Source organism: Cibotium barometz, chromosome 42, assembly GCF_041138505.1.
Source record: "Cibotium barometz isolate CiBa-2024 chromosome 42, ASM4113850v1, whole genome shotgun sequence".
Lineage (NCBI taxonomy): Eukaryota > Viridiplantae > Streptophyta > Polypodiopsida > Cyatheales > Cibotiaceae > Cibotium > Cibotium barometz.
This window is the reverse complement of record NC_141087.1, coordinates 46,677,920-46,705,630: the sequence shown is the minus strand read 5'-3', so window position 1 is coordinate 46,705,630 and position 27,711 is coordinate 46,677,920. Positions and strand designations below refer to the sequence as shown.

Genomic DNA, 27,711 nt, shown 5'->3' with positions numbered 1-27,711 from the left:
TAAGTGAGGGACTTCAGCTAGACAAGCTAGGCAAGCAATGAAATATGGCTAGCTATATATACCCTACATGAAAGGCAGCGGACTGGTGATAAGTATCTCCACGACTGAGAAAAATATCCAAGACCATAAATGGGTGACCAGCCCCTCAAACTAACATGGTCAGCCCTAGAGGCTAAAATAGGACACCAAATAGGAAGCCAGCAAGTAGGGGATGATATCTAACAGAATGGACCAGTGTGGGAACCAAATTTTGGCAAGGACCAAGTGTGGGAACCAAATGTTGGCGAGGGTGTGAAAGGAGGTAAAAAAACCCTAAGGTTTTAAAGGCCACCCTTCTAGATCCAAAAATAAATGAAATCCCCTTCATGTTGGCTTTCTTCTTCTCTTCTTCATGCTGCTCTGCAACATCTCACAACTGCTGCTGGCTTTCCCTCAAACTGAGAGCTCAAGCATTACTAGCTAGAGAGCTAAGACCTCTGCGATGAAGCATAATATTTTTTTCTAATTTTTTAAACTCTGTTGTCTGGCCTTAGGAAAAAAGAAAAAAAAAAGAAAAAAAAGGCGATGAAGCTTTTTTTGTTGAAGCTTTTAGTTTTTTTTTTCTCTCTCGTTTAAAACTGCGCTGTGCTGAGCCCTGAGCTTGTGTGTGTGTGTGTGCAAGGACTCATTCTCTGTGCTGCGCTTGGTTGGCTTGCGTGCAAAGTGACGACTTCTGAGGAAGGGCAATGAGCAATAAAAAACTGTGTCATGTTGATGATTTGCTTTGTGTTTGCACAAGCTGATGAAACGTTGCCTGAAGCCTCTCTGCAGAGCTAGAGCTCCAAGAGATCAGACGCATAAGCTTCAGCAGTCGCCAACCAACCCTTGATATAGCCCCTAAAAATTGAAGCTACGTGATCATCACACCTCTGCTACTGATGTATCTTCGAAGAGATTCAATGTTTCATAGAGAATCTGTTTAACCTTTCATTGTTTATCAAGGTAATGTTGATCCTCTTCTAGATTAGTGTGATGCTGTTCCAGCTGATCTTAATCACCAACAGTCGCAAAACTACCACTTAGCTGCCATGATTGAGTCAAAATTCCACTTAAAGGTCTTTAACCAAGCTATTGTTGGCAACTTTTAATCAAGTGTGTACAATCTAATCAACAACTTGATTTGATGTTAATTGATTTAAGGCTAAGGTGTCACCAAGATTAGTACTAATCATATTGATTAATACTAATCATTGTTATTTGTAAATTACTTTCTTAATCAATGAGCTATCCAAATTGCTATGATTTGTCAAGTTCTACCAAGACTAATCACTAATCACAAGATTGGCACTAATCCTTATTGTTAATTATTTTTTTTATTTGTCAAGTTTCATAAAGATTAATCGTTAATCATAAGATTGGTACTAATCTTTATTTGTTAATCATTTTTTGATCAAAAAACTATCTTAATGGCACTTAAGCAACAACTATTTGCATAATCTTGCAGTATTCTCACCAAGATCCAATAATCTTACTTTCGCATATATTTTCAGCAATTATTTACTGTTTTCTTGAAGTTTGTAACAATTTCTTTTAAAGAAACCAGATTCTTGCAAGATATAACAAAGATTAATAAAAGATTTAATCAAGAATCACTCATTAGCACCAAGATTTGATTATACACAATAATCTTTGTAAACTTTAAAAATTTGCACCAATATTCTTGAAATTTTACTCTACACAGTAAACTTTGTCCAAATCTATAGAACTACTAATTACATAGTAATCTAGGTATAAAATCCTCAACGAAGTTGTAATCTTCACATAGATTTGCTTAAATCTACTACAAAATTGTTAACTGCAATTTACATAAAATCTACCAAAGAACTGTTAACTGCATAGAAATCTACATAAAATCTTCAACAAAATTGTAATCTTCAATTTGCATACTTTCTTGAGCACCAAGATATGAACAACAACCTTTAATATTCTCTAAACTACAAGATCTCTCAGAAGCTTGGTAAATATAGAAGGAAACTAAGGTTTATGAATAGATTTGATGAAAAGAAACACTAATCAAGAAGATATCAAGAAACTCTGTAGATTAGGGTTTTTGAAAGTGGTGATTAGTACAAGCTAAAACATGACTAAGCATTAATCTCACTGTTAATCCTCTCTAATTGATTAAGCATTAATCTCACTGTTGCTAATCCTCTCAAAATGAAAAAAACCAAAATTTTAAAAAACTGTGTAAAAACCTAATCTAAAAATGATTAAGTCTTAATCACTCTCTAATCAAAACACTAAGATAAAAGCCAAGAGCTATCAATGCAATGGAGGGAATCTAGGGTTGCACTCATTAGCATGGAGTACACACATGTGCTCCGCTCATCATAGAGAGTAGCCACCTAAACATGGAAAGACTGCTAATGACTTAGCCATAGAAGAATGACCTCCAAAAAAGGACATAATATGTCAAAAGGTGATAAAGAATACAATAGTTTTAGGGCTAGTGCCTTTTATAGTCCCAAGGTCCACATGCCCTAACACCACATGTGTAAATGTCCCTAAGCCCCATGTGCCTAGGTCCTTCTTCCATGTGCATGTGCATCCTAAAATCCCCTTTGTTAACAAAAACAAAGTTATATTATCGTCTACAAAAGGCCAAAATGACCTATGAGACTAAAAGATTACATCATGTGCATGGAATACATTATCTCATGGGTATTAAAAATAAAAGAAAGGAACAAGAGCTGAAATACCAAAGCTGATCCCAGTACAAAGAGCATCAAGCTTGTGGGAGAAAGTCCTATGTTAGTGGGAAATGATGGCTCTCATCCTCCTGTGGTGACGCGAGTGCGGGCAAGGGCCACGGGGTTGGAGGCATCAGGCTCTGCATAGCTTGATGGCTCTGTCTAGTGTCACTCCTCTTGGGTGGGCTTTTGCATCAACCTGGAGGTCAAGTGTAGTGGGTGGACTTGCTCTTGAAGCTCTAGTATGGAAGAAGTCAGTGAGAGCTCTCTGTGTTGGTCCTCAGACGGGTGCAACTGGCCTTGGCCACAATAAGGACTCCCTATGTCTCTGGTCTGGGGAATCCATGATCTTGGAAAGTGATCCAACTCTATCTTAAAAGAGGCAGTGGAACCTCCCCCTGATCTCATAGCATACCGGGTATCGACACATATAGTGGGCCTATGTCTCAGCCTTTATGACAAAGCTAGCATACCCTATCCTCTGGTGTAGCTACCCCCAGCTCATGTTTGGCTATCTCCACTCTCAATTGATGGGATGAGGTGTGGATCTGTCTAATTGCACATCGCCCCCTTAATGACAGATGTGTGTCCATGTAGCACGGGCATATGATGAAACCATCCTTTGTCGAGTGAAGAAGATGATCTTTGTAGAAGGCCACCTTCGTCTACAAGTGATAGCAAAAGAAGGGGGCTTCTATGTTGTAGCGAGTGCGGCCTCCATTTGCACACACACACACACACACACACACACACACACACACACACACACACACAGAGAGAGAGAGAGAGAGAGAGAGAGAGAGAGAGAGAGAGAGATCTAAATACACAATTTACTAAACTAAATATAGTATATTATAACAAAGTTTGCTGTTAATGTTGAGATTACTGGTATTTTATTTTTAATCTTATATTAACACTCAAAATAACAACTAATTATGGAATATTATTATATATTATTAGTTGTTTATTTTTTGAATCGATATATATGTTATAAAATATCATCTTTATCAATTTTATATTAAACATTATATTCTTTTCTAATAAAATCTTTGCTTATTAGCTAATATAAGAGAGAGACGAGAAAAGAAGATAGGTAGAGGTAACCCTCAAATTTGAAGGACAATCGTTGAATTTCATTCAAAGGATAACCTTCAAATTTTATTTGAAGGTCTCAAATCAAATCTTCATTTCTTTGTGAAGAGATTGGAAGTGTAGACTCTATTTTGTTTGAAACTTCACTCCTTCACCCCTCCCTTTCCTTTTTCCCGATGTGGAAGGATAAGGCATGAGTAGGCCTTGCTTGAGACTAAATCACATGGAAGGATAAGGCATGAGTAGGCCTTGCTTGAGACTAAATCACATGGCATCTTAAAAACCCTTGTGGGATGGACGATTAAAAAAATGATCTTTAAGATCCAATCTTGACAGGCTAGAGTGGGGAGAGAAAAGAAAAACAAATAGATCGGGGCCTACAATGAGTGAATAATGTAAATCATTAATTATATGTGAAAACATAAGAATTGAGGTTATAAAACCTTTTAAACAACAACCGCATCTCTCTCTCTCTCTCTCTCTCTCTCTCTCTCTCTCTCTCTCTCTCTCTCGTTCGCATACATCCAAACCTTTTTGCCAAACAATCCTCACAGATCATCATTTTTGCTAGAATTGCCACAAGACTACAAGAATTAAGGTTATAAAACCTTTTAAACAACAACCGCATCTCTCTCTCTCTCTCTCTCTCTCTCTCTCTCTCTCTCTCTCTCTCTTGTTTGCATACATCCAAACCTTTTTGCCAAAAAATCCTCACAGATCATCATTTTTGCTAGAACTGCCACAAGACTACAAGATTAAAGTAGGATAGGAAGGAAGCCGAGAGAGAAAACAATTTTAGATGTGCATATAGAGTGTGGCTGGATACGCAAGGTATACATTTTTTTAGATTGCAGATTCAAAATTTGATTCCATAGAAATGTCTGTTTTTGAAAATAAAAAATATTGATGGAGACAAACACCTCATCATTCACTATGTAGTCATTGGGGAGCTCTGATTTTTTAAGGATAAATAGCTTACAATGAGTAAAAAAGAAAATCAATTAATTAATAGATGTTAGACAAATATCGATAAGTCAATTTGCTTCTATTATGGGGCCTATTAGTCGTATGAAGGTGCCATTTGGAAGCTAAAAGAAGGCTCGTAAATTAAACGTTGTTTGTGTGAACATGGAGTTTCCTTCTCCGTGCTTCGACGAAACGCCCTCCCTGCCTTAAACGGAAAAGCCTCTTTGTTTACGGTCAATCTCATGAACAACATCCATTCTGACGATGCCATGTACAAATGTCGCATCCAGGTTTGTTTTCCTCGTTGTGTCCAGTTTTTTTTTCTACCTTCCTTGCACTAAAATAACACGAACTAGCATTACGATTGATTGAGGAGATGGTAGCGATTGATTGTTCCTTTGGTTCGTAAAGAGGCTATTCTGGGAAAAAGAAGAGGGTTCGAAAAGAGGCTATTCTAAAAAAAAAAAGAAATCCATAATAAGTTCCTCATCATTTTTAAGAAATATCGATGGATAGAAATTTGTCATAGAGTAAAACTATTTGGGAGAGAAGAATTTTCTGATAGCGGTCGGTGGGGGTGACTTCTAACATGAAAATATATTTTTTAACGAAAAAAAACATCACCTTGGTAGCTTCCGTGTTGGACGACACGTCATGTGCCTCCAAGTCTCCGGCACAACAGCAGTGCCCCCCCCCCGCCCCCCAAATCCCGTGTTGATGACGTGGGCAAGCTACGCCCCCGCCAGATCAAAGAGTTTTACATGAGAGTCCATTTTACGGAAGGCCCATCCAGTCTCTAGCTCTGTTGCATGTGTGCTTTATGCTCTCACATCACCCTAAAATATCGTGTATAGGGCGCTGCATCATGGTACCCAATATAATAAAGCTTTGAGCTAGTGGGGAGAAAGTCCTATGGTAGTGGGAAATGATGGCTCTGATCCTCTTGTGGTGGTGACATGAGCGTGGGTAGGGGCCACGAGGTTGGGGGCATTGGGCTCTGCATAGCTCGATGGCTCTGTCTAGTGTCACTTCTCTTGGCTGGGCTTCCGCACATCAACATGCAGGTCGAGTGTAGTGGGTGGATCTGCTCTCAGAGCTCTTTGTGTTGGTGGGTGCAGCTGGTCTTGGCCAAACAATAGGACTCCCTGTGTCTTTGGTATGGGGAATCCATGATCTTGGAAAGTGGTGCAACTCTGTCTCGGAAGAGGCAATGGAACCTCCCCCTTGATCTCATAGTATACCAGGCATCAACATATATAGTGGGCCTGTGTCTCAGCCTTTATGACAAAGCTGGCATATCCTATCCTCTGGTGCAACTATCCCCAGCTCATATCTGGCTTTCTCCACTCTCAATTGATGGGATGAGGTGCTTATTTGTCTAATTGCACATCACACCCTAAATGCCAGATGTGTGTCCATGTAGGACGTATATATGATAAAACTGTCCTCTGTCAAGTGAAGATGATGATCTCTATAGAAGGCCACCTTCATCCCCAGGGTTGAATGGGTGAACACTAGGTCCTTTGAGTATCTAGTCTCACAATGTCCTTCCTAATGACCCTGTTTAGATCTATGCACTTGATAGTAAAGGAGGGGGCTTCTATGCTGTACTCAAACGAGGGGAGTGCCCCCATTTGAAGAGAGAGAGAGAGAGAGAGAGAGAGAGAGAGAGCTCTAACTACACACAATTTACTAAACTAAATATAGTCTATTATAACAAAGTTTGTTGTTAATGGTGAGAATACTAGTATTTTATTTTTAATCTTATATTAACACTCAAAATAACAACTAATTATGGAACATTATTATATATTATTCGTTGTTTATTTTTTTGAATTGATATATATGTTATAAAATATCATATTAAAGTAGGATAGGAAGGAAGCGGAGAGAGAAAAGAATTTTGGATGCGCATGCGCATGTAGAGTGTGGCTAGACACACAAGATTCAAAATCTGATTCCATACAGATTTCTGTTTTTGAAAATAAAAAATATTGATGGAGACAAATCCCTCATTGCTCTGCACTCGTTAGGGAGCTCATATTTTTTAAGGATAAATAGTCTACAACGAGAAAAAGAAAATTAATTAATTAATAGATTTTAGAGGAACATTAATTAGTCAATTTGCTTCTATTATGGGTCCTATTAGTCATATGAAGGTGGCTTTTGGAAGCTAAGAGAAGGCTCGTCAAATTAAACGTTGTTTGTGTGAACATGGAGTTTCCTTCTTCGTGCTTCAATGAAATACCCTCCCCGCCTTCAATGACAAAGCCTCTATGTTTTAAGGTCAATCTCATGACCATCGTCCATTCTAATGACCAAGACATGGATGCCATGTACAAACGTCGTACATAGGTTTTTTTCCTCATTGTGTCCAGTTTCTTTTTTCGACCTTCCTTGCACTAAAATAACATGAACTAGCATTAGGATTGATTGAGGAGATGGTAATGATTGATTGTTCCGCTGGTTCGTAAAGAGGCTATTCTCAGAAAAAGGAGAGGGTGTTCGTAAAGAGGGTATTCTCAAAAAAAGAAGAGGAAGAATTGGAACCCGTGGTAATTTTTCTCATCATTTACAAAAAATCTATGAAGAGAAATTTGTTATAGTTGTAACTGTTTGGTAGAGAAAGAATTTTATAGGATCGTAGGAGCACTAGGAGGGGATAGAGAAAGAGAGGAGAGATGAAATGGTGTTATGTTGTAGGAAACTACCCCTATAATAGTTGAAAGGTTATCCCACATTTGAACTCGTGATAAAGAAACATAATTCGATTTCGATTTTAGTTTCGTTTTTTTCCGCGGTCACTAGGGAAAATGTTTTTTTAACAAAAAAAACCCATAAACCATCACCTTGGTAGCTTCCGTGTTGGACGAGACCTCCGAGCCTACGATTTTGCCAGGAGCAGCGGCCCCCCCAAATCCCGCGTTGATGACGTGGGTAAGCTACGCCCCCGCCACATCAGACCGTTTTTCGGAAAGACCATATCGACTCCGAGTCTCTCTCGTCACTCCCACTGCCCTCGTGTTGCATTCTACCGACGTTAATACCCCTCTCTCTCTCTCACCTCCTCCATTTTGCTTCTGCCGTGATCAGCGTTGCTTTGGAACCTGCAAATGGACCCCCGACCTCCCCCCTTCTCAAGGTCTGATTTTCTCTTATCTTTCAAGTCAGTATTGTTGTCGTGTTCATCAGGGGAATGGAATTAGTTGTTGTTGTTGTCTTGTGCGCGCGCGCGCGTTGCTTTCCGTTTTGCAGTGCCATCGTAGAAGCGATCCGAGATTCCATCGTCAGTGAGGTAGAAGCCACCATTCGGAAAGTGGTAGGGTTCACACACACACACACACACACTTTTTTTTAGTAAACACGCACGCACCCCGCTCACTTTGCTTATCATGTCGATCTAACCTGCCTGCCTGCACCTTGACAGTTTCGAGAGGAGATGGAGCTTGCACTCTCCAAACTCACAATTAGGTGAGATAATTTGCGATTCAAATGAGAAAATATGGTTTAATATTACCTCCAACCTGAGAGCATTAAATACTAGAAAAGTATGAATTAAGACCTCCAATCCTTACTAAGCAATACGGTTTATATTCAGTCAAGAAAATATGGCATGCTGTGTCATGGTTTACATATTTTAAGAGAGGGAAGCTTTAGTTTTTGTATAGCCCCTCTGGTTCAGCAACAAACGCTGATTTTTGTAGAAGGGCTAAGAGAGGCATGGGCAGCAGCATGTGCAGCAAGGGAAAGTCTCAACAGCAAGGGTGCAGCCAAAAACGCAGCAGAAGGACTGGTTTCTGCAGTGGTAGCAACAGGGGACAGTACAAAGGCTCCCTTTGTCTAATGTAGGCTTACTGTTAGGTAGCCTTGACCAGGGATTGTGAACAGTTGCCTCTCTCTCTTTCTCTCTCTCTCTCTCTCTCTCTCTCTTCTTCCTCCTCAAGGTGAAGCAGCTTCGAAAGGAATCGATGACTTATAGAGAGACCACTCATCAGCCACAATCTACAGATACTCATCACCTCTTGCTTTCAGAATGCAGAAGGTAATAGGAAGTGAGGTAAGGAAGGTGTCACTTTGGGGCGATCAGATCTACGGTAATTTCCATGTATGCCGCTTTTTGACTATTTCCACAACACCTCCAAAGTTGGGAGTAAGGATGGAGGATGCTGCTTGAGTGATAGTCAGTAGACGCCCCATCTATGCACTACCAGGCCAAGACAAGTAGCACAGACTTGGAGTTGACTTTGGATGCAGGGAAGAGGGCGGTGATGGAAAAGGCCTACGAGAATAATAGGCTGGTAACAGGAGCGAAGTGTGGACAACAGATGCCATCATGAAATTGATGTGCAGTTGTTTCAGGTGCCCAATGCCTGACCAAAGGCTGGGCATGTGAAAAGGGCGTTGATGCTCCGAATAGGGTTTTTTCTTCTCACCGTGGTCCTTTTCATCAGGTTGTTGACCTAGAGCAGACAGACAGTTGACCTGCTGTGTAGAGGGAGGAAGTTTCTGACTTCAGGAGGCAATTACCCTTAGTTTGTGCATCCAACCATCTTTTTGCTTTCAACCCTCAAAATGCAAAGTTCAGCCAGATTAGAGGGGGAAAATAGTGGTTTTTCTTTGTTTCCTCTGTGATAAATGGAAAGCATAGAGAATCGATTGCTTCGAGAATTCAGCCTTCTTATTTCAGCATGCTCATATCAGTAAAGCAAATACTTGGCAAAAGAAGAGAGGGAGGGGCAGACTAGTCTAGTGTTGTAGTTTGTTATATCTTTCAATCTCTGTTGTGTATGCTTTGTTTGTGCAATTAGAAGACCTTTATAACATGTGACATTGGCATCAAAGCAAGAAAACGACAATGTATTTTTATACGAAAATTTCTCCTGTTTGTGAATGGATTTTGGGAGTGCTATGATTGCACTTTATTGTGTGCTGAGAAGAAACAGCCTTGGGAGGAGATTTGGCTGATGAAGTCTCAATGGGCACACCAACCCCCCTCCCCCCTTCCCCCTTTCACCCCCACCCAAGGCTTCTTTGTCTACCTGGTGATGGTTTGAGGTCCATGTTTACCTGATGGATCTTGTATTCAATGCTTCCTTTGTACTCTGTGTCACCTCTACATGCATAATTAGACATGATTAAGAAGATGATTCCTCAGGTGATGCAGAGCCAACAGCAACACATGCAGCTGATAGAGCATCATTTGGCTAAAGAAAAGTATGCCTGCGATAACAAGCTGGCATAGTAATAGGCTCAGGTAGAGTAGCTGAAGGTCGAGATGGAGTTAATAGATAGAGCCAGCTGAAGTTGGTAGGACAATGTCAATGAGGTGCTGTGCTTTGAGATGCCTGGAAAAGCTCTAGGCATCTCAAAGCACAGCACCTCATTGACATTGTCCTACCAACTTCAGCTGCCTGAAGCTTTTCTAGTCTAGAATATCCAATCAACCAATATACAGCACATACGAGGCTCCAAGCTCTCCGTACTGCTGCCCACCCCCGCCTGCTCCCCACCATTTCACCTGCTGCCCGCCATTTCGCCTGTTCTCCAGCCTTCTGCCCCCTCTTGCCCGCCATCTCTCCTATCCACCATTTCACCTGTCCCTTCTCCTCCAGCTCTCTGCCTCTAGCCTTTGCGGCCTTCCCCCCTCACCTTCCTGCTTCCCCTCTTGGATGCACACTCCTCTCCATCCCGCCTTCCGGCCCTTCTTCTGCCTCTCCCGCTTTGTTGCCTGCGCCAGCCCTTCGTGCTTTCCCCTCCGCCTCCCCTCCGCTTCCCTCCTCTTTGCTCCTCCGCCTTGCTTAAGTACGGATTACTCTGAATCAGGTTCCAGTCGCCCTTTTTTTCCTGATAAAGCATCATGGCTAATCAATCCCGTCCGGCCGGGCGAAACATCCATTTCTCTAAGACAAGCCTGGGCCCTCTTCGCCGAAATCGAGAAAGACGACGCTCATTCAAAAAATCTTTGAGGCCCGTGGCACGTGTTGGTGGAATTGCCTGCTTCATTTTAACGAGTGGGCGAGACGCAGGTCGATTGTTAACCGGTGTGTGTGTATATATATATATATATATATATATGGGCGAGACGCAGGTCGATTGTTAACCGGTGTGTGTGTGTATATATATATATATATATATATACATACATATATATATATATATATATATCATATCATATTTACACACACATATATACATATATATCTATACATATGTATATAGATATATAGATATATATGTATATATGTGTGTGTAAATATGATATGATATATATATATAGATATATAGATATATATGTATATATGTGTGTGTAAATATGATATGATATATATATATATATATATGTATGTATATATATATATATATATATATATATATATATATATATAGTATACACATGTATATATGTGTGTACACACACATATATATATATGTATATATACATGTATATATACACACATATGTATACACATGAATATATATGTGTGTGTGTGTATATATATATACACACACGTACACACACATATATATATATATATACACACACATATATGTATATGTGTGTATATATATATGTGTGTGTGTACGTGTGTATATATATATACACACACACATATATATATATACACACGTACACACACATATATATACATATATGTACACACACATACATATATATATATATATATATATGTACACACACATGTGTGTGTATATATACACACATGTATACATACATACATACATATACATGTATATGTACATACATACATACATATATATACATATATATGTATATATGTATATGTATATATACATATATATGTATGTATGTGTGTGTGTGTGTGTGTGTACATATATACATATGTATATGTGTGTGTGTGTGTACGTATATACATACGCATATGTGTATATGTATTAATTTTTTTATTATATATATATATATATTTATATACACATATACATGCACACACACATATATACATACATACATACATATATAGTGTATGTGTGTGTGTGTGTATGTGTGTATATCTTTTTTTATTTTGTTTATTTATATACGTGTTAATATATATGTGTATATATGTAAATATGTATATATTGATATGTATCTATGTATGTATGTATATATATAATATAAATATTTTATATAATAAATATTTAATTATTATAAAAAATAAACATATTTAATATAATAAAACACATACACACATCCACGCACATGCACAGACAGATATATATTTTAAATATATATATATTTAAATAATAAACATAAAAATTATATATATATATATATATGTATGCGTATGTATGTATGTATATACATACATACATACATATATATGTGTGTTGTGTGTTTGGGTATGTGTGTGTTTATATATTTACATATATTTGCACACACACACACACACACATGTATATATCTCATATTGTATTATATAAAGAGTATCTACTATATATATCTATCTAGGAGAGGGAGAGAGGGAGAGAGAGAATATTGCAATGCACACACACACACACACATATATTTAACTATTCTAAATAAAAATTAACATATTTATCATAATAAAACACACACACACACATATATGCATCGTATAGTTATATACACACGTGTATTTGTGTATTTCAGTGTGTGTATGGGTGTATATATATGTAAGTCTATATGCATGTATGTGTGTGTGAGGATGAGTAAGTGTGTGCATGTAAGTGTGCATATTTGTGTATGTGCACGTACGTGCGAGTGTGTGCATGTGTGTGTGGTACATTGTGTGCATGCACATGCACATGCACGTGTTTATGTTGGCATACATATAGATCTATTTATATATACATATGTACATACCTATAAATATAAATATATATATATGTATGTATGTATGTGTGTGTGTGTGTGTGTGTGTGTGTGTGTGTATAAGAAACTCATTCAATGAGCGAATGACTTGATGGTGACAACTAATTGTGAGCCCCAATGCATCTAGGCATGTGGAAAAGAACAGTTTCTTTTAAAAAGTTTAAAAATGTAAAACTACTTCAAGAAAACCTTAGAATTAGTGATTTTGTTACCGAAAAGATTCTCCGGTTTGTCCCAAATTTACTTGGCGGTAGCATCACCGTGAAACGTTTCACCTTGAAATGGGGCAAGAAACGCTAAAACGTTTCACCCCTCGACAAGTGCTTACTGAAACGCTTGACCGAAACGTCTATACACACACACCCAATATAGATGCACACATAAATATATACATACACATATATACACACACATGGCATACACACACACAAATATATACATACACATATAAATACACACACATGGCATATGCCATGTATATAAGTACGTATGTATTTACGTATATACATAAGTACATATGTAAGTACTTATGTAATAGTCTCTGTGCACGCGAGAGAGAGAGAGAGAGAGAGAGAGAGAGACTTAGAACACAAATAGTGTTTCAGAAATGGTGTTTCAAGGTTTCACGAAACGTGAAACACGTTTCAGTATTTCAAGGTTCAGTAGAGTTGAAACGCATTTCATGGTGGCCATGCTTGGCGGTTTGCGTGAAGTCTATGTGATGAACGAGTGTCTACCAAACTGGGACAAATTAGTGCAATAGCTCTCTTGTTGCGTTGTCTCTACCGCAGCTTTTGCTTTTCTGGCTTGTTGGCTCCTGGGTATTCGTCATCTCTAGAGATTATGCTCTAGACGCCCTCCCTCATCAAGAGAAGCTGCATCTTGGTTTGCCAGGTAGGGAACCCATCACCAGAGAACCTGTCGATTGGAGTGGTTGCTAAAGCCATAATGCTGAGAGGCATAATGTTGTTGTAGGGGCTTCAATGTCTATGTAGAGGGCTGATTATTACAAAAGCCCTAATGTTTTTGGCTATTGTAGGCTTCAATTAGGTCAATTTCTCTGATTTTTAGAGACCAATTTTAATAAAGTGCAGGAGTTTCAATTTTTACAAAGTCAAGAAAGTTGTCCTCTCGTCCATTGTCCACCCCTTCTCCACCTCTTTTGCCCATGCACTTACAAATTTTGTCAATTTTCTTGGAAATACAAGAGCTTCAATTAGATGAATTTGCCCAAAATTAAGAAAAGTCGAGAAGCAATTAATTGGACCTTTTTCACTTGATTTTAAAAAAAAACACTATATATATATATATATATATATATTCGTTGTCTGTGTGTGCAAGTGCGCAAAGACAATCGCCGATGTCTGATGATAACGACGACGGAGGTGAGCTGTGTGAACCGTGGACGCTGGCTCAGGTGGCGGCGAAGTCCGACGGGGACTTCAAGCCTAAGGCTTTAATAAGCCTAATGCCTTGACACGTGGCAGCGGGGCGGAGAACTTGGTGGCGAGCGCAGCACGACGGCCAGCATCAGACGTGACAAGGCGCAAAAGTGAAAAGGTGAGCGAAAATAAAAAAGCTCGAACGAGGAGATTGGGCTAGCGAACGCCGCTGGGAGAGGCAGAATGCAGGTCGGCACCAAGATTGGGCAAGGTTGAGCAAATGGATTGGGGGAAGATTTGTGAGAGTAAGCTAAAGTTAGAGAAGAACTAGCAGGCTATGGAGGTTCGTACTCTAGAGAGAGAGGGGTATTAACGTAGGTAGAATGCAATAGTCGGTAGAATGCAACACAAGGACATATATGACCAACGGTGGGATTTGAACTTGGGTGGATCATGGCCAATATAAGGGCCCTCGGTGGGATTTGAACTTGGGTGGATCATGGCCAATATAAGGGCCCTCGCACTAGCCAATCTGCTCCACCTGTGGGTGGCAAAAAGGTAGTGTGAGGGTCCTCTTTTATTACACACACTATGGGAGAGAGAGGTATTAACGTCGGTAGAATGCAACACAAGGACATATACGACCAACGGTGGGACTTGAACTCGGGTGGATCATGGCCATTATAAGGGCCCTCGTACTAGCTAATATGTCCCACTTGTGGGTGGCAGAAAGGTAGTGCGAGGGTCCTCTTTTATTACACACACACTATGGGAGAGAGAGGTATTAACGTCGGTAGAATGCAACACAAGGGCATAGAGAGAGAGAGAGAGAGAGAGAGAGAGAGAGAGAGAGAGAGATTATAAAAGACTAGAGAGAGAAACAATGATAGCATGACGACTTAATGAGTACTTTTATTAATTGTTAAAAATGAAATACAAGTCTTTAGTTATATAGGCTTTTCTCGGCACCAAACCATTTGACCTTATTTAATGCATGCTTATCCACCCCGTAAGAGGTTGCCACTAAGCTATGTTCCAAGGAAGGTGTACAGTTCCAACAGAAAGGATGCAATAGGGTAGCAGATGGAGTGGTTTGTAATAGGCGAAGCTAGAGGTGCAGTCCCTGAGGGTAGGTACGCAGACCAAGTACCTCAGTAAGCTCTTAAATCAGTTCCAAAGGCTTAGCAATAGGCATGATCAGTTTAATGGCAGGTGACCTGACGCTGTGTTAAGGTTAAGAGAAAAAGCAGGCATGGGGACAACAGTGAATAGATGCTTAGTTCCTCATTAAAGCCTTGGAAGTGGAGATCAGGAGTGAAGGTGTTCAGACCAAAAACATCATTCAAAGTCAGTAGAAGTCACAGTCTCAAAGTAAGCAGTAGCAGTTAGAGGCCAAAGTCAAGTCTAGGGAGGAACGATGACAGAGTTCCACCCCATCATCAAGTTTAGCAGAAGGGAATTTCACGTGCACACCCGTGTCATGGCTTAATCTTCAGCATGAACTGTCTAATCCCTAATTAGTGCAGCAGTGTCCGTAACATAGTAACATAAAAACCCATTTTACCCTCTCGAAACGGCACGAAACGTTTCTAGCACGAAATGTTTCGAAACAAAACAAAACCTGTCCATCGAAACGGTGTTTCGTCCAAATGTAAAGTGAGGTCAAAAAAACAGGTGGGAGGTTTTTTTTCCAAATGCGATTTTTGCCGTCGTTTCCATCCTTGTTTGTTGCCTTGCCCATTTGCCACTTCACGCATCCGACGCTTCTTCTCGGCCGCAACTTGTTGCTTTGCCTCTTCTCCTTGTCCACTCCTCCTTTTCGCTCCTTCACTCCTTCTCCTCCATGCCTCCTCTTCCTCTTCCTCTTCCCTTTTCCTCTCTCTCTTCTCCTCCACGGTCCACCCCTCCTCTTCCCTCCTCTTTCCTCTTTCTCTCCTTTTCTTGTCTTCCAACTTTCTCTCCTTTTCTTCTCACCTCCCTCTTCCCTTCCAACTTGTTTCTTTCCTCCTCTCTTTCTCTCCTTTTCTTGCCCAAATTTTGAAAATACCAAAAAACCTACTCCCAAAATCATGAATTTCATACCCACTAGTCCCAAAACATGCATCTTCATCTTTCTGTTGACTATGTTATAAATTTGGTATGTGTATATAAGAAGTGTCACTTCGAAACCTTTGCATTTCGTCCAAATCAGACGAAACGAAACCTTCGAAACGACGAAACGGACGAAACGTTTCATGTTATTATGGTCAGTAGCAGAAGCATTATCATCATTAGAAGCATCAGGTACATCATCCTTAGCATCAACATGATCCTCATCATCAGCATGGTCAGCATGGCCACCAACATCAGCATCAAAGTCAAGCAGCATTAGCGGCCGACAAACGGCAGTCAATCGATTTTTTTGCTATTGCTACTACTTTCAAGTACAAATAACTTGTTTGTTCATACAACACTTTTAGCATCAGCATAACCATCAACAATAGCATAAGCAACAGCATGAAGGGTTGGGAACCTTGTCGGTAGCCAGCAAAACTGCTGTCCACAGCCTTCAAGGGTCCCACAGCAGGTGGGTGGCCAGTGCATCAGAAGGTGGAAGGTGTGGGCAGCAGAGAAAGGAAGTGAAGTAGTCAGCAAAAGGGGCTGAAAAAGCATGAAGTTGGTCCACACAATCAGCCCGACAGAGGGCAGCTGGCTGACTAGCATCGTAAACCAATATATAAGTCTCAAGACATTTTCAGCATAAAAACAAGTCACATATCAGAAGTTCATCATTGTTTTCCATCATCTATCAAGTAGAATTCATGTAAAGGGCTAGGGTCAACCCCTATGGGGCTGACCACAAGCCTCATCCATATAAAAGCATCAGTTACCTTTTGTAACATAGTAACACAGAAAACCTGAACACTAATCTCTCTCTTCTTCTCTCTTCTTCTCTCTTCTATCTGTCTTAATCATAAGTAATTAGCATCAATGTTCTTAAGTATGCTTAGGTTTGTGGATCAATAAAGCAAGGCTTCCGTGCATGCAACAAAAGAAGATGCAGTTAAAGCAAAAGATACATAGTGTGACTCGAAACAATAGGAGCATCAAAGACTATGTGCAAGAGATTGAAGAGTGTAGATGCACTTGCATTTATTGGTGCCCCTATGGAAGATGATAATTTGGTTGTTATTACATTGAATGGTTTGGGCAAAGACTACAAGGCGTTTGAAACCTCTATTAGGGTTAGAGGTGGAGACTCCCGAGATTTTGATGAGTTCGTCTCTTTGCTTTTTGTGCAGGAGATGAAACTTGGTTCAGGTACTTCATCTAGTACCAATGGGCATGCAAGGGACCATGAATTCTCCACTCATAGAGGTGCTAGAGGCAGGGGAGATCTAGTTTGAGAGGACGTATAGGTGAACGCGGTTGGAATGATAAGCCACCACAGCAACAACAAGATTTCCAGCCATCATTTGGTGCACGTGATGATAGAGGTTTTTACTCTCATGCTAGAGAGAGATTTGGATCTCGTGGTAGAGGTCATTGGCGGACACAACAACAGAATATGCATGGCATTGAGTGTCATTATTGCGGTAAACTTGCACATATGGCTAGAGATTGCTAAAAAAAGCAAAATGATATTCATGGTGGTAGAGTGCAACATTGTAATTATGCATCATCTAGCAATGAAGGACATATAGATCATTTGTTTACCATGAAGCACATGATGGGTACTATGATATCGTGCAATGAGAGTGAATAAATATGGTGAATGATTTCAGGTGCATCAAACCACATCACATGTCATGGAGAGTGGTTTGATAACATGATGCCTACACAATCTCAAGTTTATGTTGCTACAGGTGATGATAATTAGCATCCTATTACACATGTTGGTAGTGTATCGTTGTGAGAGGTGTCCAAAGCTCATAACAAACATAGAGGGTGCCAATAAATAATAAATAAATGATAATGTGTAATGAATCCTAGGTGACAAGGACAGCCTGGCAGCGAGGGGAGGATAAGAGCAAGAATTTACTGGGGGGAGACAGAGAGATGAGGGGGAGAATCAAGAGACAAGAGACGAGCAAGTGTGAGTAAAGAGTGAGAAGGTTCTACAATGGAGAAAACTACTGTAGACAGGAGAAATTCCAGTTCTCAAAGATCACAGAATTGAAGCGCAATGCAATTGGGAAAATCAGAGCAGAGGAGGTATCTTGGTTTAGAGAATCGAGTAGGAGATGTGTCCTTGGTTATCTTTGAAAGGCGACTCTGTTAGAGACATTGTTTAGCCGAATTCATGTTCAATTGTTGTTGTTGTAGGTCAGCTGCGTGCTGAGTTGAGTCCTGTCTGGGAGAGGCCTACAGTCTGTATCAGTGTATTCACTGTAGTTTGGATAGTTGTTGGAGCTTACCTATAAAAACCCTAAGTTTTCAGTGTGTTTTGCTAATAAGTTAGAACCCATTGTCTCAAGGGTGTTGAGACAGTCTCTTTTTGTTTTGTGAACAGAACAATGAGTTTGAAGCTTGTACTTGTGTCATGGTCTATGAGTATTTGTGTTTTGGAGCTTGGTTTGAGTTGTTCTAGTTGTTTTTGTTGATATAGAGCACCTATGAAGAAGTGTCTGACAATCTAGGGGGTTCGAGTTGCCTTTAACTGAAAAAGTCCTTTTGTTGAGAGAATGCTGTCAGAAAGGGTCAGAAGGATGTCAGCTACAGGCAGCTATGTGCCTAGGGGGTCAGCAGATTGAGAAAAAGGATCATATAAATTATTTTAGATACAAGGGAAGCTATTCTGAGTCAAGTCTAACAGAAGTCATATTGGGTCGTGGAAAAGATGGTCATTCTGGAGCAGGTGTGACTTGATAGTGATCAGCTGGTTGTCCAGAGGGTCATATTTTGATTTGGTTTAAGTGATTAGACGGTTTAGAGGTCTTAGAGGACTTAGAGCTGAGAGAGTCTGCTCCAGTTGAGTCAGCTGTCCGAGCAATCAACAATCAGTTGTCAGATCAGTCTTCAATAGTAGTTGGTTGTTGATAGCAAAGTGTCTTTGAAGCCATATCTTCATGAAACTAGGGCAGCCTAAGGGCTAGGAGCATATGACGGATATAAAAGAGAGTTTCTGATCGAGATAGGGATTCTTAGTCGGTTGGTTCTTCCTCCGAGAGCAGAATTAGTAATAGTAAAGACCAGTTGGATCAGCGTCAGCTGGAGGTCAGCAGAACATAGGGAAATACCTACCATGGCTTTGGAGATGGTAGATTGATGCTAGTTGATCAGGGAGGATAATAAGAGATCCAAGAGGATGAATATTGGGGTTGGATTTTGCGTCAGGCATCCAAACTAGTTTACAGGTATCTAGGGTAGAATAGTGTCCATTAGGGCAACAACAGAAGAGAGCCACAAGGTTTAAGAAGTTTAGGATAAAGTGTTTATGATCAGCTGTCATTGGAGGACGCCATAGTTGTCACGGTACGAAAATACGATACCGTACGGGAATTTTTGGTGCGATATGAAATTTTCGGATATTGTACGATAAAATACGTTTTTTTTTTAATAACACTTACAACCTATGGAGCTTCAAGCTTGAATGTGAGGGAAGGTTGGGAGGGGAGGAGTCTACAGTGCTTGAGGAACCAAAACATGGATATGTGTCTCTCCCAGTTGGATCTCCCAATTGTCTCCAAAAAAGAACCTGGATGGGTAACTCCTCTCTCGATCAAAATGGCCATGTCCAAATCTTCTCCCTCGTACATAACTTGAGAATCTAACTCTCTAGCCTACCTATACCAGGGATGTCCAAGTGATGTAGCAAGATTCTCTCATCCTACAATCAAGTGTACACTACCAGTCTACCTTGCCAGATTTTTTAGGTCTCTCAACAACCCCATATGGAATATTGAGTGGACACGAAAGTTGTGAAGTATTGCAGGCATTTGGGATCTTCGTTAAGCAGGGTTTCTACTAAGCAAAAGAATTTTTTTTCCCAAAAAAGATTTTTTTTTTTTTTTTTTGGGGGAGGGGGGAAAAATTCTAAACTAAACTCGTACCATACGAACTGTACGGTACGAATGGTTTCGTACCGGTATGAGAAACAACTATGGAGGACACTCTAGAAAATAGGCAGACGTGAATCTGTCTGGAATCTGCTGAAGTCATCTAACCTAAATTATGGTATGGTTTTAATCATTCTACGTCAGTCATCTGAGGCAGTTTTCTATCAGTTTTTCTATCGGCAGGAGATCAGAAGGGGGTCGGCCAAGAGTTGGGTAAGGCTCTGGGATAGTGACTATAAAAGTTTGCTGAGGCGGGATGATCACAAAGGATCTAGAAAGACTCATGTTAGACTGGAAACATAACGGAGGATTTCGGAGGTGGATTTTTTTAATTTTTATTTTCCCCGAGAAAAGATCCTTTCATTAGTTATATAAAAAACGCCCGTTGGGCTACAAAAAACCCTCTCCTGCTCATAAGAAAGCAGAGCAGAGATCCAATCAAGGCAGCTAGGGAGACTCTCCCTAGGAGCAAAAAAGTACAAATATCAGTACAAAGAACTGAGAGGCTATATCATACAATAGGAGGGAAAAGCCAAACAGGTGGCCTGTAGTGCTAGCGGGGGTACCCGCGTGTAGGGTATAGAAGGGGCCGTTTCGCCAAGTGGTGTGAAAGGCCTGGCGCCGCAAGATTGCCTCATCCGAGTCGCCCCGGATGCGGTCATACTGTCCTCGCAGGGTGTGGATCAACTCCTTCCAAATCCCCCGAACAGTCTCTGCTGGTGGCTCCAGTCTCCCCTCAAAGGCCCTGAAACACCGGGCTCTCCAGGTGAACCAGATGGTGAGGCTGTTGAGGAGCTCCCATCGTAGATCCCTCTCCTGTGTCCAGTCGGCGGACGAAAATCCGGTGAAGGAACAAGGCGAGGCTGGCCCCTAATGAATCTGATGGCCTGGCTGTCCTGCTCCGTCTCATATCCCAGAGCAGGCCGTGACGAAGTCGACCAAGCAGCGGCACCCTACGTATACATGCCCTCTGGAGAGAGGGGGGCCAGAATGCGCAGCATCCGTAGCCAAATCTGCTGCGCCTGTGGACAGTCCCATAGGCAGTGTCTCTGTGTCTCCAAAGGGTGGCCGCATCGAACGCAGGCTGCCGGAAGACCACTGTAGACAAGCCAGGTGCCAACTGCAGAGCCCCTTTGGACGACCAGCCCACTGGAAAGTCGAGATCCTGCGTGCCTGTCGACTAGCCCAGAGCCTGGTCCAAAAATCCTCCAGGAACTTCTGTGAGTCCCTGTAGCCGCCAACGCTCCGATGCAACTGGAGAGACCATCCTCCTCGCAATCAGAATATGTCTCCCCAACCGAATAGTGTACTGAAAAAAGGTGATCACTGTGGCCTCGGGGGATGCATAAGGATCATGCCACTCGTACTCGCTTGGGTCCCACTGGAGCCGGGCCAAGGGGCGCGCAGCATATGCCCATATGCACCAATCAGAGTCCACATCTGCAGGGTCTAGATCAATATGCCACTTCTGGGAAGCGGCGGCCACTACTCGTATCCTCTGAAAGATGCACTCTACAACCAAAGGCGACTCCGCCTCCACTCTCTGAAGTCTGCCCTCATCCTGGATCTCATAGTAGAGGCATCTACCATCCTCGGTGCAAGCTCTGACAGCAATCAGGATCTCCAACTGTGTAAAGGCTCCCATCCACCATGGGGCCGTTGGCTCGAGAGACGTGAACCACTCCTCTGTGAGTGCCTCCTGAATGTCATCCCTCATAATCAGCCCCCCTCTGAAGTGACTCAGCCTCTCCACCTGGATCTCCTCTGGGAGACTGCAGAAGGCTTGCCAGTCTCCAAAACTACGTGCTGGGCTTGCCGCCAATGGTCCCCAGGCTAGACGAGGCCGAGAACCCAGCATATGACCCTGCTCTGTGCGTACCGCTGGGCTCCAGATGAGCGGCTGTCTGGCCCGCTCCTCATCACAAGTAGGAGGTCTCTGAGAAAGCCCCGGTCTCAGCAACTCCCAAGCTCACAGGATACTCAAGGCAAATTTGTCCTCCCATCCTCTACTGAGGCCTGTCCTCCTCATCTCTATGAAGATCCATCGTATCTCTGGTGCCCAAGTGGCCCCTGCTGGGGGAGCCCTAGCCTGCAGTCGCTGAAAAAGAAGCTCCTTCCAAGGCTCATTTCGGAGGTGGATTTTTGTCATTTCTGTATCAGTTGAAGTGAATTCGGATGAGCAGAAAGATGCTGATGAGTGCTGTGGAGTTTTGAAACAAGTTTTTAAAGAGTTATGATATTGGCAGAGAGTTTCTCGCCTGCGGATGTCAGTTGATGTTTGATTCGGGAAACAGTCATTATCTGATCTGTTTGGGGAAACTCTAAGAGATTTAGGTCAGCTAAAGTCAGCTGAGGCTTTTGGGTAAAAGGTCTGAAGTCTTGGAGGTTAGGTCTGACAGTGGAGGACAGTTGGAGGTAGCAACCAGGTCGGATAGAAAGGCGCAAAGGTGCCCCTTTGCGTCTCAAGCTAGATGCAAGCATACTAGAATTCAAGTCAGCCATGTTTTCTCATAGTGATGTGATAGTGCTAGACATTGATATTTGGCACAAAAGGATTGGCCATGTGAATATACAGAAGATGAAATCTATGCAAACAAAGGACATTGTTGGTGGTGTACCAAGATTCAAATACGATGGGAACACACTTGTCTGTGAGGCATGTCAATTTGGGAAACAAGAAAGGTTGCCATTTTCCAAGGATAGTCAGATGAGTAGAAAACCACTTGAGGTTGTGCATAGTGACATTTGGGGTCCCACTCAAACCCAATCAATAAATGGGAGCAAGTATCACATCACATTTATTGATGATTTCAGTAGGATGACATGGATTTACTTTTTGAAAGAGAAGAGTGATGAAGCATTGGACAAGTTCAAAGAATTGAAAGCACTTGTGGAAAAGTAATATGGTCACTGGATTAAATGTTTGAGGGCAGATAGTGCTGGTGAGTACATCTCATATAATTTGACGGTTTTTTGAGAGAGCATGGTATTAGATGGTAGCTCACATACAGGTACACTTCTCAGCAAAATGGGGTTGTTGAGAGAAAGAATCCAGTGATAGGTGAAGTGGAAAGAGCATCGATGAATAAGAAGAGTATGCCTTTGTATTATTGGGCAGAAGCATGTGCTACAGCGGTGTACATCTTGAATAAGACACCTACAATTGTCATACATGAGAGTGCTCCTGAGATGAGGATGATAGGTTTTGGGTCAGACATCAGGCATCTCGAGGTTTTTGGATGTATTGCTTATATACATGCGTCGGATGAGAAGAGAAGGAAATTGGACCCAAAGGTTGAGAAGTGCATAATTATTGGTTACACACAAGACAGAAAGGCTTATAAACGTTACGATCCGGAAACTAGACAGGTGCTCATTTGTAGAGATGTGGTGTTTGATGAGTTGACAAGTTGGTACAAAAACAAAGAGGATGTTATGGTTGATGACAGTAAATGGGCACGCGAACTTGGGTTGAGACATGGTCGCGTAATCCATCTACCTCCTCCATGCTGTGGGAAAATGAAGAGCGGAGGTGGGAGAGCTCGGACTCTATGCCCTGTAGGCGCTGCTCTAATGTGGACACTTGAACTTGGAGACGGCGGATGGTGTCGGCAGCCTAACAGTTGCAATCCCTCTAGCGGCGGCAATCATTGGAGAGCTCGAAGATGTACTCGGTGAGGTATGTGGAGTAGATGCGAAGATCAGCAGAGAGGTTGTATGATACGACGAGCTTGACGAGGGTGTGGTAATGATAGCTGCTCTGGAGGGTCGAGAAATCAAAGGCAGGGAAGGTCTCCCACAGAAATGTCTGGAGCACTGTAGGAGAATGGGGAATCAGGAAGCTCAATTTTCTCCTTGTCGTCCTCCCGATCGACTCGGAATATCACCTCATGCGGGTATCCGAGAGTGGGGGCACATAGTGATGGCCCTCCAGAGGTGATCGTAGAGGTGACGATAGGGATGGTGGCAGTCACCATCAAGGGTGTCGCCCGAGCTGCTGATGGAGCTGAAGATGATGTAGGTGGGGGAATAGGAGATGCGGAGAAGGGGGAAACATCTGATGTAGAAGATGGTGTGGTGGAGAGGTGAGAAACAGCTGGCTGTCGAAGATGGGGTGGTGGAGGAGAGTGTGGAAACAGCTCTTGTCGAAGATGGGGTGGTGAAGAGGGTAGAAACAGCTGTTGTTGAAGATGAAGAAACAACCTAGCCGAGGGTGGTGTGCGGCGGGATGATGTAGGGCTGATGATAGCGGGGTTGGGTGGAATGGGTGGCGGGGCAGGGGAAGCAGTGCGGTGGAGGTGGGAGGAAGGAGGAAGATCACGCTGCACTCTAGGGTGGATGCGGGAGGCCGAAGGGTTGGACTGACGAGGTTGGCGTGGTGGTGGGAATGTAAGGGAATGGGTGGCTACTATAGAAGATATGTGAGAAAGCGAGCATAAGGCCAAGTGAAGGAGGTGGCGTCGGGTCTGCTGACTTGGGTACGAAAGCGGTGGCAACGAAGGTGGAGGGACTCATATAACTGATGATGGAATGGAAAGGGGTGACCGGTGCATAAACAGTGCAAGGCCTCAGTGTGATGAATGGAGAGGAAGGGCAATGGAGCAGTGGGGATTTCATGAGAAAAAAGTAGTAAAATAAAACATAGATAATGGATGGTGTGGGGGTTGGGGAATGAAGGGGTGGGGCTAGGTGTGCGATAGTGGCGGCAGAAAGCTCGACCAGGGAAATATCCACTATGCGAGTGTCGGAGTGGCGGTGAAGAACCAAATGTTTGGGAAGGTCAAGTAGTTTTGCAATGTAAGCGGAGGCGAGGCGTTGCCCATTAGGCAGAAGTGGGAAGTTGCCGAGGAATGAAGCGCAGAGAGATGTATCAAGAGTAGGCAAGGGTGGAATAGAAGCTAGACCCTGCCAACCCAATGTGGCTAGCTGGGTGGTAGTAAATAATTGGGTAAACTGTGGAAGTTGGAATGGTTGGGGATCAATGAAATTTATGGTGAATGGGTTGGTGCAGGATGGAGAGGCAGGAAGGTGGAAGGGGTGGATGGAAATGGGAGAAGAAGAGGGAGGGCGGGATTGTTGGTGGTGGACTGGGGGTGGAGGGGGTCGACTGGAAGTGGGCGGTACAGCCTCCTTATCAAAGGGCATATACTCGCTGTCGGAAGAAGAAGAAGATGAGGAATCAGATGAAATTAAAGACGGGGTGGAAAAAGTTACCTTTGGGGCCACGGCCGAGGTGGGAGGCAAATATGGTGGTGCAGTAAAGTCGGTATCTGTTAGATGCGGTCGTGGTACGGAAGTATGAGATGAGGAAGGTGTGGTGGAGCCACCTGCCGAGGGTGCTGATCAAGGGTTCTCCACCTCTGTAGAGTTTCCTTTGATGGCCATGAAAGGTGCTGATGTGGAAGCTTGTGGCGTCGAAAGTACCTGAGCAGCGTGAGGTGGTACTGGGGAGGAAGAAGAAGAACGCATCGGGTGGAGGAAGCGGGCGATGGAATGTTGGTAAGGCAAAGGGGTGGGAGGTAAATCGTCAGCCACAATGGTAGTGAAGAACAGGTTAGCAAACAAGGAAGATGGAGGAAACAAAGAAGTACCCTTGGTGTGGTTTTTTTTTTAATGGTTGGATAGAAGCGAAAAACACAGGGGAGAAACAGAGGTGCCAAGAGGTCGATGAGGGTAAGAGGTAGGGGGCTGTTGACTGAGACAAAAAGCTGGGAAGGAGGGGGGGGGGGGGATTAGGCGTATAGCCGAGGGGGTTGAGTGAGTGGATGACCATGAGGGGCCGGGTTCGGGGTGAGAGGATGCCCCAAGGGGGGGGGGTTTGAGAGGATGCCACGAGGGGGGTTGAGGGGTGAGAGGATGCCACAAGGGGGGAGGGGGGGGGGTGGTGTGTGGATGAGAGGATGTACACGTGGGGGAGGGTGAGGATGAGAGGATGTCCACGAGGGGGAGGGGTGAGGGGGAGAGGATGTCCGTGAGGTGGGGGCGGATAGTCGAGGGGGAGGGGTTAGGCGGATAGCATGAGATAAAGGAAGGTGGGGGAACGGAAGGGTGAGACAAGGGGAAGGGGCAGGTAGAACAAGGTTGGGGTGAATAGTGGAGGGACCATGGGGGTGGACAGCCGGGCGGCGGACATCTGAAAATTGGAGAGGGATGTCCCTGCGGATGGCGGAAGGAGCGGCGGATGGCACAAAAAGAAAGAAGGTTAGTGGATGAATGTGAGAAATGGAACTAGAAAAGAAAGAGAGAAAAGATATATTAATGTCTATGGAAGGCCAGATTGGCCTATGAGACAAATCTGTATACAACAAGTCCATGTCCTGAGTATCATGGAAAGAAAAACTGAAATGAAAAGCTAATCCTAGTCATATGCAGCTCACTATGCAGTCACTGTCTAGCATGCTATAGATGTACAACCATGATAGGTGGTATACTACTAATTCCACCTAGTGCAGATGGTGGGGTGTAGTACATCATACATGGGGCATGGGGCGAGGAGGACTCTCACATTTGTTGTGCCCTAGTGTAGCCTCTAGACTCTCTCCTCCATAGCTCTGCGGTATCGTGCCTGGATCTGGGCAGACTGGGCTTGGAGTAGTGGTGGTCTGCGTCCGGGTAGTCGCGGTCTCTTCGCAGCTCTGATCTGCGAGGCTCTCTGTAGTGTGAGCCCTCGTCGGGAGGTAGATGATAGAGGGGGAGGGGAATGTGGCTCGCTGATAGGCGTGAAGAAGCTGGTGATTTGTGGTTGGGATCTATGGCTCTGTACCTGTAGAAGCCTCTCTCTATGTCGGTGTAGCTCAAGGAGGAAAAGGCCTAAGCATCTTTGATCAAGATACTCCATCACCCGGCTAAGTGGGCCAAAACCCTCATTGAACAAGCAGGAGGATAGAACAAGAGGAAAAAGGAGGAAGAACCAAGACATGGTGGAGATATTTTTTTTTTCTTTTTTTCTTTTTTGTGGGAAAGGGAATGGGCTACAGGAAAAGAAAGGCTGCAAGGGGGGCTTCGGGGCAATAAGCCTTGATCCTAGAGCCGTTGACTAGAGGGAGAAGCAGACCGTCCAAGGCGCAGAGTTGCACGGCTTCGTGAGGAAGAACTTGGTGAATGAGGAATGGGCCTTCCCAAGCCGGAACGAGCTTCTTTGCTCGTTTCAAATAACGGGCTTGGTACACCAAGACCAGTTGGCTATCCTGAAACTGGGGCCTCCTGAGATGGCGGTCATGCCATGCTTTCCTTCTGTTTTGTTCCACCTCCAAAGCTTGGCTGGCCAGTGCCCAAGTTTCGTCCACAGAATGGTCAAGTGGAGCGCTAAAGCATTGTGGGTGGTGTCATCCTGGTGGGAGGTTCCTACCGTGTATTACTCTTGGTTGAATTTGAAGGGTACAATGGCCTCCCAGCAACTGAAGGGGGCTGTGGTGTGTCGTCGCTTTGAAAGCGGTTCTGTAAGCCCACAAGGTGCTGAGAAGGGCCTCTGACTAGTGTGACTGGGATGTTGATGGCACATCTTGCGGAGTAAGTGACAGAGCACCTTGTTGGTGCTTTCCGGCTGCCCATTGGCCCGGGGGTAATAAGCACATGACTTGCAGTGGAAGATCTTATAGCTGCTCAGTAAGGTGGTGATGATTTCATTGACGAAGTGGGAACCTCTGTCACTG

The 27,711-nt window shown here is 43.0% G+C and overlaps 1 protein-coding gene across 3 annotated transcripts in view; it reads left to right on the top strand.

The window, feature by feature from the left end:
* Positions 1 to 7,801: 7,801 nt before the first annotated feature.
* LOC147614550 (calmodulin-binding protein 60 D-like) overlaps positions 7,802 to 27,711 on the top strand; it is a 54,725-nt gene continuing 34,815 nt past the window's right edge. Inside the window, exons 1-3 of one of the 3 annotated variants that reach the window (XM_086781097.1) lie at positions 7,802 to 7,929; positions 8,043 to 8,106; positions 8,215 to 8,258. In XM_086781097.1, the coding sequence (XP_086637223.1) occupies positions 7,901 to 7,929; positions 8,043 to 8,106; positions 8,215 to 8,258 (137 nt within the window). In that variant the 5' untranslated portion in view covers positions 7,802 to 7,900. Of the gene's footprint in view, positions 7,930 to 8,042; positions 8,107 to 8,214; positions 8,259 to 13,970; positions 14,200 to 26,225; positions 26,261 to 27,711 lie in introns of those variants that run through there. The other 2 variants (XM_086781102.1, XM_086781101.1) reach the window with 2 other exon arrangements.